This window comes from Galeopterus variegatus, unplaced genomic scaffold, assembly GCF_000696425.1.
Source record: "Galeopterus variegatus unplaced genomic scaffold, G_variegatus-3.0.2 Scaffold1825, whole genome shotgun sequence".
Taxonomy (NCBI): domain Eukaryota; kingdom Metazoa; phylum Chordata; class Mammalia; order Dermoptera; family Cynocephalidae; genus Galeopterus; species Galeopterus variegatus.
In genome coordinates, this window is record NW_007727936.1 from 320864 (window position 1) to 340072 (window position 19209).

The following is a 19209-nucleotide window of genomic DNA, read 5'->3' on the forward strand; positions in this document are numbered from 1 at the left end:
ATCACATTGGAGGTTAGGGCTTTGTCTTACTCCCCTTTCTGTTGCTTATAACAGAATACCGAAAACTGGGTAGTTTATAAAGAAAATTAAATTTATTTCCTACAGTTGTGCAGGCTGGGAAGTCCAGGGTCAAGGGGACACATCTGGTGAGGGACTTCTTCCTAGTGGAGACTTTCTGCAGAGTCCCATAGTGGCTCAGGACATCACATAGCAGGAGGGCTTAGCGTGCTAATGTGCTCTTTCAGGCCTCGCTCTCTCTTCTTATGAAGATACTAGTTCCACTTCATGATAACCCATTAATCCATTAACCCATTAATCCATTAGTCTATGCCCTCATGATCCAATCACCTCTTAAAGGCCCCACCTCTCAATACTGCCACATTGGGGATTGAGTTTCAACATGAGTTTTGGGGGAGCACATTCAAACCATAGCAGGCTTCAACATATGAATTTTGGGGTAGCAAATTGGAAGATATATTTAGAATGAATGTAACTAATAAAGGATCCATTCCTAGAATACACGAGGAATTCCTCAAAAACAAGTAAAAGAATAGCAACCAAGTAGAAAAATGGGCAAAATATGAATAAGCAGTTCCATATACAAAGTTGCTCAGCCTCATTGGTAATCAAGGAAATGTGTAAATACGGCATTTGACACCAATCAGAATAAAAAGTTAAGTTTGATAATGTATTAATCCATTTTGTGCTGCTATAACAGAATACCTGAAACTGGGTAATTTATAAAGAACAGAGGTTTATTTGGCTTATGATTCTGGAACAGCTGCATCTGGCACAGGCTTCAGGCTGCTTCTACTCATGGCAGAAAGTGGCAGGCAGCCGGCAGGTACAAGCAGATCACGTGGCAGGCAGAAGTGAGAGAGAGAGAGAGAAGGTGCCAGGGTCTTTTAAACAGCCAGCTCTCCTGGGAACTAAAAGAGCGAGATCTCACTCAGGACCCCCTCCCCCAGGGACAGCATTAATCCATTCATGAGGGATCCACCCCCATGACTCAAACAGCTCCCAACACTGCCACACTGGGGATCAGATTTCCATATAAGTTCTAGGAGGACAATACATCCAAACTCTATCAGATAACTCCAGAGAGTGTAAGAACAACTAGAGGTCTGTACACTTCAATCTGGGACTTCTCAGTACCTACCAGAGAGAAACTTGCATGTATTCACAAGGAAACAGGAAAAGGGTGTTCATTGCAGCACTGGTCTTCATATTTCCCTGAAGAAAGAACTGAATCACTTAGGTGTAGTCTATAGTGAAGAAATATTATGTAACAGTATAGATGAATGAACCACATCTGCACTAAACACCCTGATATCATTGCACACAGTATGAATGTACCCAAATATCGTATTGTACTCCATAATATATATAACTATTAAGGGTCAATTAAGAAAAATAAAATAAGGAGAAAAAGGAAGAGAAATAGTAGAATAGTGGTTACCAGAGGCAGGGAAAGGGAGGGAAAGTGGGGAACAGGGGAAGGTTGGTAGACCGGTACAAAGTGACAAAGTTATGGTTAGATAGGAAGAATGAGTTCTGGTGCTCTAGGGTGACAATACCTAATAATACTGTATTGTATATTTCAAGGTAGCCAGAAGAGAGGATCGTGAATGTTATAACCACAAAGACATGATAAATGTTTAGGTGATAGCTATGCTAACTATTCTGACTAGCTCATTACACAATACATGCATGTATTGAAACAACAAACTGTACCCCATAAATAGGTACAATGAAAAAAAAACCTGGGTGGTCAGCATGTGGGTACTTCATGCTATTGTTAGGGCTTGTCCACATATTTTAAGAATTTCATAAACACTTTAAAAATAAGATAAATAAATCCCCTGCCCAAAGTCTCAAAGACATCTGTCTGTATTTATTGTTTTTTCTTTTAAAAATACATCTTTTATCCATTTGGAGTATTTTTTTTATGTGGTGCAAGATGGGGACCCTCACATCATGAGCCAGTTTCCCCAGCACTTACAAACTATTTGTTATTTCCCCACCTATTTGTGATGTCACCTTTACATCAGCATTTCTGTTTTTAAGATTGGAAAGTAATTTGTGTAAATCAGTGGGGAATGGGGAGGAGTTGTCAGAGGTGGAGTGACATTGGGGAGCTAAGTCTGAGGGTGGAGAAGCAGGTTCTTTGGCAAGGTTGTCTGAAGAAGCCCCCTTCCCAAGGTGAGGTATTCCAGATGTGTCCAATGTAGGCCCCTTCCCTCAGCCAGCACCAAGGGCCACACAGTGCTGGACACCAGTGCTCCAGGGGAGCTAGGCGCTTAAGAGCTCACAGTCCAGGGTGGAGCCAGCCAGTGGTCCAGGTGGAAGCTGCCTACTGAATGCTTTGGGGCATCTGACCAGGGGCAGTCACGGTGCCCAGGGGAGGCCAGGAAGGGGTGGGGCTGAACTCTGCTGGAAGAGGAAGGGACCTGCTACAGCCCTGTGAGGGGGGCCAGGGTGCAGAATCAGGCAGACTGCAACTGGGCACCCATCCCACAGGGGCCCAGCACCTCCTCCTACGGCTCCCACCTTTCAGCCAAGTGTCAGTCCCCTCCTGCTCATGGAGCATCTTCTCCCAGGCCCTGAGTGGTCATCCGGGATGGATCACCCACTTCCTCACCCTCCTTCCCAACCCGCCACGTGGAAATTCCATGGACATTCCACACAGACCGGCAATCCAGGCATCCAGAGCCAAGCTCACCCTGCACAGGCCGGCCAAACAATCTGCGGGCCCAGGGCACGGTGAAAATGTGGGGCCCTTTTTCTACAAGTAGTAAGAATGTCAAGACATAGCAGCCCTGACCCAGGTCTTCGACTGCCACAGAGACCTGCCCACCCGTTTCCCACCTCTTTCGTGACCCAGCCATCCTATGGGCCCCCATGGCTCAGACCTCAGTGATGGTTAATTTGGACCTCTGCTACTTTTTAACCCTCCGACCCCATCTAGAGTAGCACCTCCTCTGCAATTTGTCCCCTCATTGCGTCCCTCCCCATTCTCTCCCGCATCCTCTTTCCTCTGGATTTCCACAGTGAGGATCTCAACACTCTCCACTTCTAACCACACCCTCTCTGGTCCAGCCGCTGTTGGGCCCTGCCTCACCCCACCCCCTAGGTCACCCCACCAGTCAGCCCGGCCTTCCAGCTGCTGCACCCGACTACCCCTGCATTCTTCCCCACAGTGCCCAAACCCATCCTCTTCCTGCAGCTCGGGAGCCTTCTCCCTCCTGTAAAGGTGCAGAGAAGACATCCCCCAAAAATGTCCTCCAACCTCTCCCTGCCGAGAGCCTGGTGCTCTCCTCTCCCATCCACAGCACCACATGGAGCTGGTGCAGTCTCCACCTGGACTTGCCTGTTATCTCCATGGTGACGGAAGAGTCAAGTCTCATCAGGCATCACAGTTCACCTTCTCAGCCCTCACATCACCCAACTGCTGTCCTGGACACAGGAAGGAAGGAAGGGCTTTGGCCTTTGTCCAGCCATCCTGATTCTGGAATTCCTTGTACAGGAAGACTGCTGCGTGAACATGTCTTTCATTTTTCCTGGGCACTATTAATGGAATGGCTAGGTCATACAGTCAGTGCGTATATAATTTCTTAAAAATCTGCCAGATTGTTTTCCAAAGTGGCTGCACCATTTTACATTCTGACCATTTTGGAAAACAGTCTGACATATTTTTTTTTTTTTAAATGACCGGTATGGCCGGCCCGGTGGCGCACTGCTACAGTGTGCCGCTTGGGAGCGCGGCGGCGCTCCGCCAAGGGTTCGGATCCCACATGCAGACCGGCCGCTCACTGGCTGAGCGAGGTGCGGACGCAACGCCGAGGGTTGCGATCCCGTTGCCGGTCCCGGTCCGGTACGGGCGCGACACTGAGGGTTGCGATCCGTTGCCGGTCACGAAAAAAGACAAAAAAGGAAAAAAAAAAAAAAAATGACCGGTAAGGGGATCTTAACCCTTGACTTGGTGTTGTTAGCACCACGCTCTCCCAAGTGAGTTAACCGGCCATCCCTATATAGGGATCCGAACTCGTGGCCTTGATGTTATCAGAACCACACTCTCCCAAGTGAGCCATGGGCCAGCCCCATACTCTTTTTTTTTCAATTAATGTATTTTTGATTGTGTATATATGAGGTGTACATGTTTTGATATATATATACATTGTGAAATGATTACTACAGGTAAGCAAATTAACATTCCATCACCTTCCACAGTTACTCTTTTTTTTGCATGTGGTAAGAGCATCTAAAATCTACTCTCTAAGCAATTTTTCAGTATATAATGCAGTATTATTAACTGTAGTCCTGCTGTACATTAGATCTCTAGACTTATCTATCCTACGTAACTGTAAGTTTGTTCCCATTGACCCACATTGCCCCATACCCTCCCCCTCCTCGCCCCAATAACCACCATTCTACTCTGTTTCTATGTATTTGACTTTTTTTAAGATTCCACAATATACTGTGAAGTATTTTTCTTTCTGTGTCTGGCTTATCTCAGCATGACGTCCTCCAGGTTCATCCATGTTGTCGAAAATGGCAGTTATCTCCTTTTTTAAGGTTGAATAATAAGGCAGATTCTTTTAAAATTAAATATATATCGACCATATGACCTGGCCCTGTGACCATTCCACTCTTAGGTACCTAGGAAAAATGAAAGCCAGTATCTGTGGTGCAGCTTTATTTGTAATAACCCCAAACTGGGAACAACCCACACACTGATCAACAGGAGAATGAATACCATGGAATACAATTCTGCAACGAAAAGGAGTGAACTATTGGTACATACAGCATTGTACTAGTCCGTTTCTGTTGCTTATAACAAAACACACAGAACTGGGTAATTTATAAAGAAAATAAAATGTACTGCTTACAGTTTCGGAGTCTGGGAAGTCCATGGTCCAGGGAACTCATCTAGTGAGGGTCTTGGTGATGGTGACAGTGACGCAGGGTATCATATTGCAAAATGACAGAGAGAGCAGAGAGAAACAGACTCTCTTCTCTCTTCTTTTAAGTCCCTCAGAACCCCTGACCACCATTTTTAATCATTCACTACTGCAGGGTCCTACAATCTAACCTTTCAATTACCATAATAGGATTTTCCACTCTCTTAACAATCACAGTGGGGGCCAGGTTTCTAATACATAAAACTCGAGGGACACAATTCAAGCTTCAGTGAGTTTTGGGGGACATAATTCAACCCACTACAAGCATTGTGAATGAATCTCAAAATAATACTGTTCAATAAAAAAAGCCAGACAGAAAAAAGTACATACTGTGTAATTCCACTTATATAAAATTCTAGAAAATGCAAGCTCACCTACAGTGCCAGAGAGCAGATCCACGGTCACTTGAGTTTGATGGGGTGGGGAGAGGTGAGAGGGAGGGATTACCAGGGGCAAGGAAAGGCGTGGCAGGTGATGGGCCCATTCCTAACCTTGATTGTGCTGGTGGTTTCATGGATGCAGACATATGTCAGAACTCATCAAATTACACACTCCACGTATATGAAGTGTATAGCATGTCAATTATACCACAATAAGGCTATAAACAAACACTGCCTGCCAAATATTTTAAATTCACAATTTTGAAAACTAGATTAACATTTTGTATTCAATAAGTAGACTGAGGTCCGGTACGGGGGCGACACTGAGGGTTGCGATCCGTTGCCGGACACGGAAAAAGACAAAAAAAAATAAATAAGTAAGTAGACTGAGAGTAAAGTCAGTGTTAGGTCTGGATCACACTCTCCCCACGTGGCCTCCAGCAGTTGAGACCACAGAGCCCCACTCGCGTTTACTGATATTTTATTCAGTAGGGAAGGATTTTTTTCTCACACCTTCAAATTTGGTAAAGCACATTCCTTAGAGCAAAAATAGAACATGAGTTTGTGAGGCACAGTTTAATTCCTCCTGACTCAGCCCAAGTTTTGATGATGTTCTTATTTTAACATTGCACTCTGAAGCTCTAGCACCTGCTTCCTAGCTTCCTGTGATGACAAAGCATCTCCAGTTCCCACTGTGCCTGGTGCTCCTTAGAGTCCACATTCTGCACCCACCACACCTGGCCTGAGGCCAAAACCACAGCCTGGGGATGGATGCCCAGGAGCTGAGGAGGACAGGTTCATACATGAATGCAGGGCTCCCTTCTCTTAGCCTCCCGTCACCTTATACTAAGAGCTGAAGGTTTAGTCCACATCACTCTCCTCCCCAAAGTGTAAAAATTGTCCAAATTACATGTGGTGGTGGGAGAGTTAAAATTTAATTCTTAGTATTTCTGACAAATATTTCTCATTTCTTCCTTGACAGACACCTGTTGGGTACCCAGGCACCAAAGAGGAGACCTGAGAGTCATGTGATTGGTGAAAAGGCGCACGCGCGTGCACACACACACAGAGGAAACAGCATGCTGGGCTACATGTTGGTCTGCAGTGACTTTGGCCGGTGTCAGGACCCACCCTGGGTGGTCTGCTGACATATTTTATAGGAGCTGCCCCTTTCCGTGCTGACGGTTAAAGTGGGAGTTGCTGCACTCACAGGGTGAGGTCAACCCTTGGCTGTGGTTTATTGAATGAGAGCCAGACACCTGACCCAAACCGCAAATCTGCATCTTTCCTCAGCAATCTGGACATGAGTGTGACAAAAGGAACGCTGTCTCTCTCTCCAGGGTCTGAGCTACAGCTTGTACAGGCTGTGGCCAGGGCTAGGATTGGGGCTGGGCTGCATCGAGGGGCAGGCTCAGGCTCACAGGGCCAGGCAGGGGTGAGAGAAGGGAGGCTCACACCCGGGAGCTCCATGTCTGCCTCACCCCTCAGCTCTGGGGTATCCCTCCCTTGGAACCCCAGAGGAAACCCAGGATCCTCCCATACATTCCTATCCTTGGATCTTAAGGGCCAGAGTGTGTTTCTGTCACATGTGTCCAACAGAGAACTGCCTGACACGTGCCAGGGGAAATGCCCCTCGGGTGCTGATGCCCCAGCACTGAGCTGAAGTCAGCCCGGGAAGCCCTGACCCTGCAGCGCCTGCCTACCCTGCTCAAGAGGACTCTGATGCCTAGCTGAGGCACATTCAGACCTCGGTACAGAGCCAGGCAAGAACAGGCCGCCGCTCACTGGACATGCAGCCCAGGCTGGGGGCTTGACCACTGCTTGGCAGGCTTGGTCTGTCCCACAGGATAAAGACAAAATGATGTGGAGGTCAGAGGACAGAGGAGTATCTGCTGAACCTCAAAATGTCATGACTGAGGAGGTTCTCCGGGATTCCTCACCTCACTCTCCCTGCCTTCACTCAGCTGGCAAGCCTATGTGCACCGAAGCAAGGCGGGGAGAAGACAGGAAGCCATGGCTGGGGGCACCGGCCCCTCCCCTAGAGGATCAGCACATACTCCTTTCTGGGTCCCCAGAACCCCTGGTCAGAGCAGGTGCTACTGCAAACTTGGTGGGTGGACCATGTCCAAAGCGAGGAGGTATCCAGCCAGATCCCTGCACGTGGGAAACAGGCATTGGTGCTGGGGCTTGTGGCATGCACAAGCCACAGTCAGGCTGCACCAAGTTACCATGGCAACAGAAGCCAGCAGAGAGGAGCTCCCCCGAAATCAGCACTGTTTATTTTGGGCAATTTAAAGGTTTCTTTACTTTCTGTATATACACAGATCAACACACCCAGATGTTTGTTGCCACCTGTGGATCATAGTGATGTCTCAGAAATAAACCGCATGGCTCACAACAGGGTAGGGGGTGAACAGGGTCATATTCTTTCCTCTGTTCATTCAACAGATGCAGCACACAATGCTTTTAAAAACGTGCATCTCAGGGCCAGCCCGTGGCTCACTTGGGAGAGCCTGGTGCTGACAATACCAAGTCAAGGGTTAAGATCCCCTCACCAGTCATCTTTTTAAAAAACCAAAAAACAAAAATGTGCATCTTGGTGGAAAGCATCTTTCTGTAGAGTGCCTGCAGCCTGAGAGCCACGATCAAGTGCCAAAGCTGTGGTGCATCCTGTCACGACAGCTGCATCAGATGCTCAAAGCTCTGTGTATTGCGCCTTGTGGTGAGATAATCAATGGTGGCTATGGGAGAAAAACCCAAAATGTGCATCTGTTCCCAGAACACTGATGAAGACATGGAAAAGGGGCTGGGAACCCTACCCCAGATGGTGGCCTTTCTGAGGGTTGCTGCCCTGTGCCCCAGCTGGTGTTATGTAGTTTTCAAAGGATGAAAGTCAAACTCCTTCTTCCGCATCCGAGGAGCACGCTCAGAGGCATCAGGGCCTGTACGTCAGCTTCCACAGCTAAGCTTTCAGAACACTCCCTCCCCAAGTTCACCTATAAAAGACTACCCTTCTTTTCAGAGAACTGGGCTCTTTTTTTTTTTTTTTTTTTTTAGCAGCTGGGCCAAACACGGATCAAAACCTTGGACCTTGGGGTTATCAGCCCCACGTTTTAACCAACTGGATAACCTGCCAGCCCGTAACCTGCCATTTTCTGTGTCTTCAAGACAGTGATGGTGTTTCTGAAGGACAGCAGTCCTGAACCGCAGGCCAGAGAGCTCTCTCAGCATTTCTGAAGGCCTCATAATTGCCTCAGCAGCTCCCTTCCCAGTAACTGTTTTTAATGTTTTGGGGTTTTTTTCCCTCTGCCTCCTTGGGGACGTGACTCCATCACATCTGGTCCCATGACACAGGAGCTCCTTAGCGTGGAAGCTAGGATGGTCCCGGGAAGACTGGGAGGGGCAGCCTTCTTCACGGACTAAAGGGTCACCTGGGGCGGAGCTGGAACAGCAGCCAGAGTGTCTCATGCACAGCACTCAGTGGGGAGGACTGACCAAGAGCAAGCTGGGAATTTGTCAGGGTGAGGGGCTCTCTTAGGGACATGGCTTGCGGCTGCCCTGTAGAGAGGTCTTGTCCCCCTGCCTGGCTCCTCTGGGCTATCCATTGGCCCAGCCAGCCCCTCGTCTCCAATGGCTGGTCCCCATACTGAGAGAGCAGGTTTCCAAATCAGGAATGGGGTCAAGGCCAGCCTCATATTTCTTTGTGTGGCTTAAAAGTAAATTGGGGGCCGGCCCGTGGCTCACTTGGGAGAGTGTGGTGTTGATAACGCCAAGGCCACGGGTTCAGATCCCTATATAGGGATGGTCAGTTAGCTCACTTGGGAGAGCATGGTGCTAACACCACCAAGTCAAGTGTTAAGATCTCCTTACCGGTCATCTTTAAAAATAAATAAATAAATTGGGCATCTTGCTGAAACCACACTTGGCTTTCTGGCTCATTCCAGGAGTGTGCTGCTCAGAAGGGGTTCCTCCTGGGGCCCATTTCCTTGACAGGGATGGCTCAGGAACCAACATCCCACCCTCCTCACCAGCTGCATCGGGGAACAGGATGTTTCCATCCTGAAACAAAGGTCCACAGACAGGCTCCAGGTGAAGGATGTGTGACTCAGCCCCACAGATGGTGCACCTGTGTGATTCCCAAAGCACTGGCTGACATTAACTGTGAGCCCAGCTAATTCCACACTCAAGGGCCACTGAAGCATTTGGTGTTGCCTGTGGTTGTAGTTTTCAGTCTCTTTTTTTTTTTTTTTCCTTTTTGTCTTTTTTCGTGACCGGTAACAGGATCGCAACCCTCAGTGTCGCGCCTGTACCACGACCGGCAACAGGATCGCAACCCTCAGTGTTGCGCCCGCACCACGCTCAACCAGTGAGCAGACGGTCTCTATATGGGATCCGAACCCTCGGCGGGAGCGCCGCCACGCTCCCAAGCGCCGCACTCTACCGAGTGCGCCACCGGGCCGGCCCTTCAGTCTCTTACTTTGACAAGACCCCACAGAGGCCACCTCTGCACTCTCCAGGGAAGCTGAACAAGGCTGGGCACAGGGGTGCTGTGGATATGAATGTGGCTCCAATGCTGCCAACAGAAGGGCTCTGGCTGAAACTCCCAGAGCATTGCCGCCACTGGGCTGCTGCTGGCAAAAAAGCACCTGCCACTTCTAACCCTCCTACGGGGTAACTATGGCTGTTCTGTTTTACAGGTTAGAACCCACATGTTGAAGTCCCCAGTGCAGTGATACCTTCGTCAACACATCAGTCTGGAGAAAAGCGTGTGGTGACTTCCTGCGACTCAGCACATGAGAGAAAAGAAAAGAGATGAAGTCTCCTGAAGCCGACTGAACACCTGTGAGCTGACTACTGTGTTTACCAGATGGGGCAGGGTGGAACCCTATCAAGATACCAAACCCTTTCTCCTCTCTCTCAGGAAGTAAAGGCTGAAAACATTTGGGGGTTTTGAGTAGCGCTGAGCTGGGAGTTTGGAGGAGGAGAGAGGAGACTTCTGGGCCTGAGGATGGGGGCTTTGAGCATCCGGCAAGAAGAGTTTTCTAGGGGGCTGGCCCATGGCTCACTCGGGAGAGTGTGGTGCTGATAACACCAAGGCCCCGGGTTCGGATCCCATATAGGGATGGCCGGTTCGCTCACTGGCTGAGCGTGGTGCTGACAACACCAAGTCAAGGGTTAAGATCCCCTTACTGGTCATCTTTAAAAAAAAAAAGAAGAGTTTTCTAAACTCCACAGAAAAAAGGCAGGAAGGAAACATAACCCCTACCTCTGAATGACAAGATCACCAGGGATCCTTTTTAATTGTTTTCCTTTTCCTTCTATATGCGAAGTCGAATGAATAGTTGTTTTTATAGAAAAAAGATTATTTTTTAAGAAAATGCATTTTCTGTCAAAATTCTAGGAACCATGCTTTGCAAGCCAGTGGTACAGAGACAGTGAAGGGTGGGACCTTGTGGGCCAGCTGCTCACAGGTGACAGACACAAGAACAACCTGGACTTTTTAAACCACAGAATAGAAAACAAGCCTCAGGTCCAGGACCCAGACATTGACAGCCACCATGAAATGAACGAAAGATAGGCTGGAATTTCCCAATCCCCCGGGGCCTGAGGGAAGGTGCTGGTGACAGGGACCAGCCACCTGAGGGCCTAGAAAGTCAGCCCCTGAATGACAGAGAACCAAAACCCACTGGGGAGGCCCCTGTGGGTGCCCCAGGGCACGCAGGGGATACCGTCCCTCAGCCTGCACCCCCCGGCAAAGGGGACCCAGGACACCAAGCCTGGCAGTGGTGGCTGCTCTCCATCCAAGGCAGGGGCAGCTTTCAAGGAACATCCACTGAACACAAGCAGGAGGAGTTAGGAGGACAGCCCAGAGCTGGGGCTGGGAAGGACAGGCAGGCGGGACAGCCCCTGACCACGGGCAGGGGGACATCCTCGAATGTTGGCCGTATCACCACTCCCACCTGGCTCTTGGTCAGACACCGCAGGGACAGGTCAGCAGGCCAAGCTCACTACCTGGTCGATCCTGCTGGGAAGGTGGGGCCATGGGAAGGAGAGTGTGGGAACAGCTCGGTCCCCAGAGGAAGGGCTGGGCTGCTAGGATTGCGAGATTTGGATTTAGCACTCTTGGCTTGGCTATGTACCAGGGAAGGGAAGGGAGGAAGTTCTCCAGAAGAGCCCTGCAGGAGGTGTCCTGGGAACTCAGGAGCACGCTGACGACCGCTTCCTCTTCAGAACACCACCTCCGCCTTGGCCATTCACACCTGCCAGAAATGTCGGCAGAGGCCACAGTCACCAGGGAAGATCGAGCAGCACCAGCCCCCGTCTCCTGCACAGTCTGTGGGGACTGTATCAGCCCACTGGGGCAGCACCCCCATGTGGTCAGGCTGGGGCTGGTGCAGGGAGGATGGGGAGGATGGTCCTGCAGAGACCTGCCCTCAATTCCACAGCAGCACCTGGCAGGGCAAGGGCAGGGGGCAACCAAGGATACAGGTGGCCCCAAGAAGCAGGAGCAGAACTCACCTACAGCTTAGCAGAGAAAAGTTCAAAATCCGCCAGCCTCTTGATATTGTTTGCAGCCGTCAGCCACACTCCACCATCAACCACCAGAACTGTCCCTGTTACGTAGGATGCCAGGGGGCTGGCCAGGTACAGGGCACTGTGGGCCACCTCAGTCTTGTTCCCCAGCCTCTGCAGGGGGCTTCCAAGGACCTGTGTGCTCATGATGGCCTGGGGGCCACCTGGAGGGCAGCAGAAGGCTCAGGCCACTGTGAAGCCAGGACTCCACAGCCCCTCGCTCTCCCCAGCCAGCTCCTTCCCGGAACTACAGCCGGGAATGGCAGAGGCACTGTTAGTATCACCAACGCCTAGTGGAGCAGGAACAGGCCAAGCATAGAGTGCCTGCATAGGGCTTTTCAATATATACCCTACCAAGGTTCTGAAAGCTTCCATGGGTGCCCCGTGACCCAGGGGAGGGTCCGTGGAAGGCCTGGACACCCCAAGAGCCTTACCTAGTCGCCGGAACCCCTCTGTGCCACTGATGGGGCCAGGGGCGAGGCTGTTGACGCGGATGTTCTGGGGACCCCACTCCACAGCCAAGTGCCGTGTCATTGCATCTGCACAGAAGAAAGGCAGATATGAGGGGAGAATGCAGGGCCGCTCCGCCTTCTGGGGTGGCCTGGGTTTGAGTGGGGGCCCTGGGCCAAGACCAGGCCTCTCTGCTGCCCACAGCCGGGCTCAGCCTCACGTACACACTGCTGGGCCCCACGGATGGTCAGGAGAGGGGTGCCGTACCCACAGCCGCCTTGGCAGAGCCTGCGTGCACCTGGAGCACCTGCCCCCGGTTGCCCAGGGTCGCAGTGATGTTCACGATCACCCCTCCATGGTCCTGAAACACACGAGGGGTGGGGCGGTGAGCAGGCAGCAGGAAGAGGGGAGGCCCTGGCCAGAGGGGAGGACACCCACCTGGAAGAACTTCTCATAGAGCACACGAGACACGTTGAATGTGCCGATGGTATCGATCTCCATCACAGTCCTGAAGGCATTGAAGGACAGTGTGCTGGCAGGACACAGGAAGTTTCCAGCTGCGCCTGCAGAGTAGGAGACAGAAGGGAGTGCTGGAGCCCTGGGGAAACAAGGTGCTGGGTGGGCAGCAGCCCTGGTGGGAGGGTGCAGGATGGAGCCCAGATGCCCCGTGGACAGTTAGAGCTTACAAACCCTCAGGGTGGTCCAAGCTGGACAGGGAAGAAGGCCCAAGCATTTGGATAAACTCCTGAACGAAAGGAGTAAGATGGGATGTTATGGGTTGAATTATGTCCCTCCCAAAGATATGCTGAAGTCCTAGCCCTTGGTATCAGTGGATGTAATCAAGTTAAGTTGAGGTTGCAGTGAGTTAGAATAAGACCTAAATCCAATGACTGGTGTCCTTATAAGAAAAGGAGAGAACATACAGACACACGGAGGAGAAGGCCGTGAGCAGAGGGTGGTAGGAAGTGGAACAACACGTCAACAAGCCAGGCAATGCCAGGGATCGCCCGCAACCACTGAAGCCAAGATAAAAGCATGAGACGGATTCTCCCCTAGAGCCTTGAGAGAGAGCACGGCCCTGCGGACACCTTCATTTGGTTCTGTAGCCTCCAGAACTGTGAGAAGTTAACATTTCTGTTGTTGTAAGCCACCCAAGTCGTGATACTTTATTAGCTCCAAAAAACCAATACAAGGAATGCTTTTATTTATTTATTTTTTTTCCTTTTTGTCTTTTTTTCGTGTCCGGCAACGGATCGCAACCCTCAGTGTCGCGCCCGCACCAGACCGGACCGGCAACGGGATCGCAACCCTCGTTGTTGCGCCCACACCTCGCTCAGCCAGTGAGCAGGAACCGGTCTGTATGTGGGATCCGAACCCTCGGCGGGAGCGCCGCCGCGCCCTCAAGCGGCGCACTGTAGCAGTGCGCCACTGGGCCGGCCCAAGGAATGCTTTTAAAAGGGAATTTCAGCAAAGGGTGGACCTTAATGTACACTATGGACTATAGTTAATGATAACATATCAATACTGGTTCACTAATGGTAATAAATGCAAGATGTCAATAATAGGGGAAACTATGGGGGATGGTATATGGAATTCTACATACTATTTGCTTAATTATTCTGTAAATCTAAAACCATACCAAAAAAAATTAAGTCTATCGCTTTTTTGTAAAGGTGACTGCAGAACACAGAGCACTGGTGACTCTGATTCAGTCATGTTTATAGGGCGTCCACTCGAGCTGAGGCTGTGCAGACCCACCACCCGGAGAGAGCAGACTCAGGGCTGGTGCAGAGGCCTGGAGCCTAGGTCTCGGCCTCACGCACCTGGAACAGGTGCAGGTGAGCCTGGGGCAGGCACCTCGGCTCTCTGGCACAGTCCCTACCCCTCCCAACAGGATTGCTGACTTGTCAGAAGCTCCCTGGGTTCACTCAACACCAACTCACAGTTAACAAGAATGTCAATTTTGTTGAAGTCCTTCAGTGCCTGGTCCACAGCAGCCATGATAGTTGCAGGAGCTCGGACATCTATAGATAAAGGCAGGCACCGCTGGCCGGTAGCAGTAGCCAGCTTCTTAGCAGCCTAGAAGCCAGACAGGGAGAGAGAGGTGAACAGCAGCCCAGCAACCTTGGCTTGGAGAAACAGCCTTAATCTGGTGAGGACAATGTATCCAGGTTCTACTGTGACCCTGGGATGGCTGCTGGACTCCATTCTGGGGAGGCAAAGCCTACAAGTGGCTACTCCCTGGGGCCAGGACCCCTGGTGGACATTTCTAGGACATCCCACACTCTCTATCACCATCTGCCGCCTGTCCCTGAATCCTTCCTCCACATCACCCTCCAGGCTACTACCATCACCGGTCAACTGCCAACAGCAGCTTCAGCTGACTTCCCATCCCTGCCTGAGGCCAGCCATGGCACTAGTGAGACTCTCCTATGTCAAAGACCAAGATGAGTGGGACATGTGAACCACCTTCATAACCCTGTGGGTCCAGAGATCTCTCTTGGGGCACATTACCCTCCATATGAGAGAGCACTTCACAGAACTCAATAATCACATTTTTAAAAAAGCTCAGGCTATCTCTGGGGGACCACTTGCACTGAATCTCCATATTTGGGACAGGTATCACCATCCCCTGGGCCTAAGGACTCTCCCAGCCCAGGCTCAGGACACCCAGTGCCACCCGTGGACAGGGCCACAGGAGGCCCTCTCACCGTTGACACTCTGAGCAGGCTCCTGCTGGCGATAACCGTGTGGCAGCCATGCCTGCAAAACCAGACAGCAGGCATGAAGGTGTGTGGGACACACCCAGGTGGGCTCCTCCCAGCTGCTCTAAGCAGAGCTCTCCCAGGGTTTCTTAGGCAGAAGTACCAGTCAAGGGCTGAAGGCACAGCTGGCAGAGAGCACAGGGCCTAAGCAGAGCCGAGCAGCTCTGGACCTCAGGTGGGTGCTGCTGTTGCCCACTCTGGAGTTTCTAGGACTCTCTGGCACAGGGTAGCCCAGTCACACAGGCATGCGGGTCCTGCCCCAAACACCATGTACATGGCACAGAGGCAGCTGAGGGCCACAGTTCCAGGCCAAATATCTGCATAGAGCCTGCTGGGTCCCCCTGGCTCAGCTCCACATGCCCAGTCCCCCTCTATCTGTGGGGTTGGAGTGAAAGATAGAGTCCATTCTGAGGCAGGGTGCTTACCTGCACCACCTCCAGACAAACTGAGCCTCAACATGACAACAGCAGCTGCCAACTGCTGAGCAGGTCCCATGGGAGCTGCACTATCCCACCTAATCCTCAAAATGACCCTGAGCACAGATGGCCATGCTCTGCTCAGAGAATCTAAAAATCTCTTCCTGTGGGACTAACTTCTCTGGTATGAAAAATGGGGGACTGGGCTGGCTGGTTACACCCTCGGTAGAGCGTGGTGCTGATAACACCGAGGTCAAGGGTTCAGATCCTCATACCAGCCAGCTGCCCAAAAAAAGAAAAAAGAAAAATGGGGGCCTGGGGGGAAATGGGGAAGGGTCCTTCTCCCCCACCTCGGCCTAACTCAGGGCCTCTGCCAAGTGGGGTGACAAGTTGCTGACCTCTAGCTAGGTTACAGAACTTGTGTCCCGTGAGACACTGTGCTCTGCATGGCATGGCGGTCTGGCACCGAACACCCTGACCCCAGCCCCGCAGGCCCCAGGAGGCCTCAAGGCCAGAGCCACACAGTCTCCACTGACCTTTAGGAGAGCCTGGAGTCCTGCCTCCCCACAGGGTAGCACCTGACCCCTCCCTAGACCCTCTTATGAGCTCCTGACCCTGTTGGGCAGGTGGGTGACATCCATGGTCCCATTCCTTGGAGGAGTTCATCCACCCACTAGCATCTTGTCAAAGAGTCCCAAGATCCAGCAGGGTCCAGGCAAGGAGAAGAGAGAGACAGGAAGATGCACAGAGCAGTGCTCACCGCATGAAGATCTCAGCAATCCGGAACCCAATGCCAGAGCCCCCGCCCGTGATAAAGGCCACTTTGTCCCTGAGAGAAGAAAAAAAAGAAGCCTCCTTAAAGAGGGCTCTATTAGGCTGGCCAGTTCACTCAGTGGGTTAGACGTGGTGCTGAGAACACCAAGGTCCGAGGTTCCATCTCTGTACCAGCCAGCTGCCAAAAAAAGGTCTCTGTTAACTGGGCAGAAGACAGGGGGTGTCCCACAGAGGACTTTGACTCTCTGAACTGGTAACTGCTATCACTCTGAATGCTGACAAGGAACAGGCATAACTTTTTTTTTTTTTTAATTTAGAGGCTTGCCAGTTCAGGGATTGAACCCTGGACCCCGGTGTTACTAGCACCACGCTCTAACCCGCTCAGAGAGCTGGCCAGCCCCATGCATGACTCTTGTAAGAAGAAAATAAAAAGCTGCTTTTTAAAACCTGGCATTCCCAGGCTTTCTGGGTCTTCAGGTAAAACGATCTTAACCTAAAATTCTCTATTCAGAAAGTTACCAAGTGAGACATGTTTTCTAAACACAGAAATCTTCCCAGCGGTCCCTCACCCCACTCTCCCAGGACTCCCAAGCCTGAAGATCAAAGAAGGCTTTACTGCTGGGGTCGCCCGCAGACACCGGCCGGCACACACAAACGTGCTCTCGGCAGTACCAAGGCGAGCTGCGGGGCACTGCGTCCCAGGGCCGCCCACCCGCGGTCCCCACCCAGTCCCCGAGACAGCCCTCCGGTGGCTGCCTCCCCGGGCGCCCGGAGCGGGCCCGCTCGCAGCTCACCGGAGCAGGTCCGGACAGAAGAGGTGGCGATACTCAGGGAGACAATGGTCCTCTGCCACGTCAGGCGGCGGCTGGGCCATAGCGCTGGAGGAGGCGAGGACGACAAGAACTGCGGAGCCTACAACCAGCGGCCTGCAGCGAGCCTCGCCCTGCCCCACCGCCCCGCCCCTGACGCACAGCCACGCCTCCCGCGGCTCTCGTCCCGACTTGCGCGCGGCCTGCTGGGACGAGAAGTCGGTCCGGGCCCGCGCGCAGGCGCAGTGAGGTGCAGCGGGCCCGTTCCCACGACCGAGATCCGTTAACTCGAGCTTTCCCTAACCCTGAGCCTTTTTCACATCTCTGCCGTCATGCGGAGGCTTAGGCAGTGGCCGATGCCGTGAACCCAGGACTAGACATCCGTCACCAATATCGAAAAGAATAAGTAATGACCGAGTAGGCCTCAACAGGTGCAATGATAGGAAGTGTCTGCTGCCTGTGACAAGTGAACAGAGACACACCTAGGCTGTAGAGAAAAGCGACTTCAGCACTCGGGGGTGGGGTGAGGCCACAAAGCAGGGAAGACCATGGTCACCAGGCTTTCTGCCCTGGGGTGTTCTCAGCCCCCACCTGCCCCTTCTGCCCGCTCCAGCTGCAGCCTCCCTTCTTGCCCAGGGTGCTCCTCCTACAGCCGGCTCAGATGAATGGGGGCTGGGACAGCACCAAGCCTGGGGCTCAGCTTGAACTCTCTCGGATTTCAGGCTGGAGGTCTCTGGATCCCTGCCTGGCTCATACAGTCAAAAATTATGGATCCCCTCCTGGGTGTGCTGGACAGTAAGCTTCCTTTTTACTCGTAAACTGCTTAAAACTTGCATAAAAGTGTCATTCCTACCTCAGAGATGGCAGAAGGCAGAATGAGTGCACCACCCCAGGCTCAGCACAGTGAATTTTAATGTCTCTCCTTTGGGGGAGGGGAGGTCACACTACCCACTTTTGAAAACATCCCAAATGCTTTTGGGCACTTTGGTACAGAAAGCATCTGGTCCAATCTTGTATTGGCTTAGGATACAGAAAGGCACATAAAGTTGGTGGCTCAAACTCTGGGCTGGAATGGGTCAGAAAATGGACAGGGAAGTGGTCTGGGAGAGTCGGGTGTGGGTGTGGCCTTGAGTTCTTGTTGATGGAGGTAGTTGGTCCCGAGTACACACTGGGGCAGCCAAGGGCAGCTTGACCCTCAGGCTGGATAGACACTGCTGTGGTGGTCCCCATCTGCCCAGTTCACCAGCTCGCTGCTCTGGAACCACAGCTGGATCTCTCTCTGGGCTCCCTCCACAGAGTCACTGGCATGGATGATATTCCTGTGGCAAGTGACAGGCAGCAGAGGTAAGGCTCAGGCTTCAGTATGCACCATGAGGGGGGTCCCAGAGACAGTCTACTGCCCTGTGCCTGGGGGAGCAAGGGGGGTGATTGTGCAGAGGGGAAAGGAATAACAGGGAAGCTGGAAAACTGGGTTCCAGCCTGGCCTCAGCTTCTTACAATCTCATAGACCAGTCCAAACTCCAGCTTCTGGGAGCCTCGTTTCCCCACCAGTTGTCCCATCCCAACCCTTGGGGTGTCTGGCAAGATAGTCAGATAGCAGTGTACGTGACAGAGTACACATACAGCACAAAGGGAGTGCTTTATCATCTCCCATGTGAGTGAAAGGGCTGTGAAAAAACTGCTCTCTCCGACATTAGATGTGTCCCACCATCAAAAGGCTCTTCTGGCTTAACCTTCCGCCCAGCAAAACACCCAGGTCTCATGGACTTGCCTTAGGAGCAGGCTGCCACCCAAAACTGGCCCTCCTCACCCCCCAGAGGGGGGCCGAATGTGTCAGAGTCCCTGTACCTGCTGATGTGGACACTGAAGTCTCCCCGAATGGTCCCAGGGGCAGCCTCAGCAGAGTCAGTATGTCCTATCATGGTCCTCGAAGCACTGACCACGTTGTACCCTTCCCAGACCTGCAGCAGAGAGATAAAATCTGGGGAGAAGTGGGAGCTCCAAGGACCCCGGGCTCAATCTAGGGCCCTCCCCTTCGCTTGGGGGAGGACACGCCCGCGTGTCCCCCCCCCGCCCCCCCC

General features: G+C 51.9%; 2 protein-coding genes across 3 annotated transcripts in view; both read right to left on the reverse strand.

The window, feature by feature from the left end:
* Positions 1 to 889: 889 nt before the first annotated feature.
* Positions 890 to 17209, reverse strand: DECR2 (2,4-dienoyl CoA reductase 2, peroxisomal). Its single transcript, XM_008579181.1, has 13 exons — positions 17114 to 17209; positions 16306 to 16374; positions 15076 to 15127; positions 14308 to 14443; positions 12803 to 12927; positions 12632 to 12725; positions 12349 to 12453; positions 11861 to 12078; positions 11482 to 11601; positions 4890 to 4940; positions 3371 to 3456; positions 1160 to 1233; positions 890 to 929 (listed from the first exon to the last, which is right to left on the reverse strand). Exons 1-8 carry the CDS (start codon positions 17191 to 17193, stop codon positions 11861 to 11863), a joined length of 879 nt encoding a protein of 292 aa, XP_008577403.1. The 5' UTR covers positions 17194 to 17209; the 3' UTR covers positions 890 to 929; positions 1160 to 1233; positions 3371 to 3456; positions 4890 to 4940; positions 11482 to 11601.
* An 813-nt stretch (positions 17210 to 18022) lies between these two features.
* Positions 18023 to 19209, reverse strand: part of NME4 (NME/NM23 nucleoside diphosphate kinase 4) — a 2604-nt gene continuing 1417 nt past the window's right edge. For both annotated transcript variants that reach the window (XM_008579183.1, XM_008579182.1), the window contains 2 exons: positions 18977 to 19089; positions 18023 to 18447 (listed from right to left, as the gene is read on the reverse strand). In XM_008579183.1, coding sequence (XP_008577405.1) covers positions 18324 to 18447; positions 18977 to 19089 — 237 coding nt within the window. In that variant the 3' untranslated portion in view covers positions 18023 to 18323. The remainder of the gene's footprint in view (positions 18448 to 18976; positions 19090 to 19209) is intronic.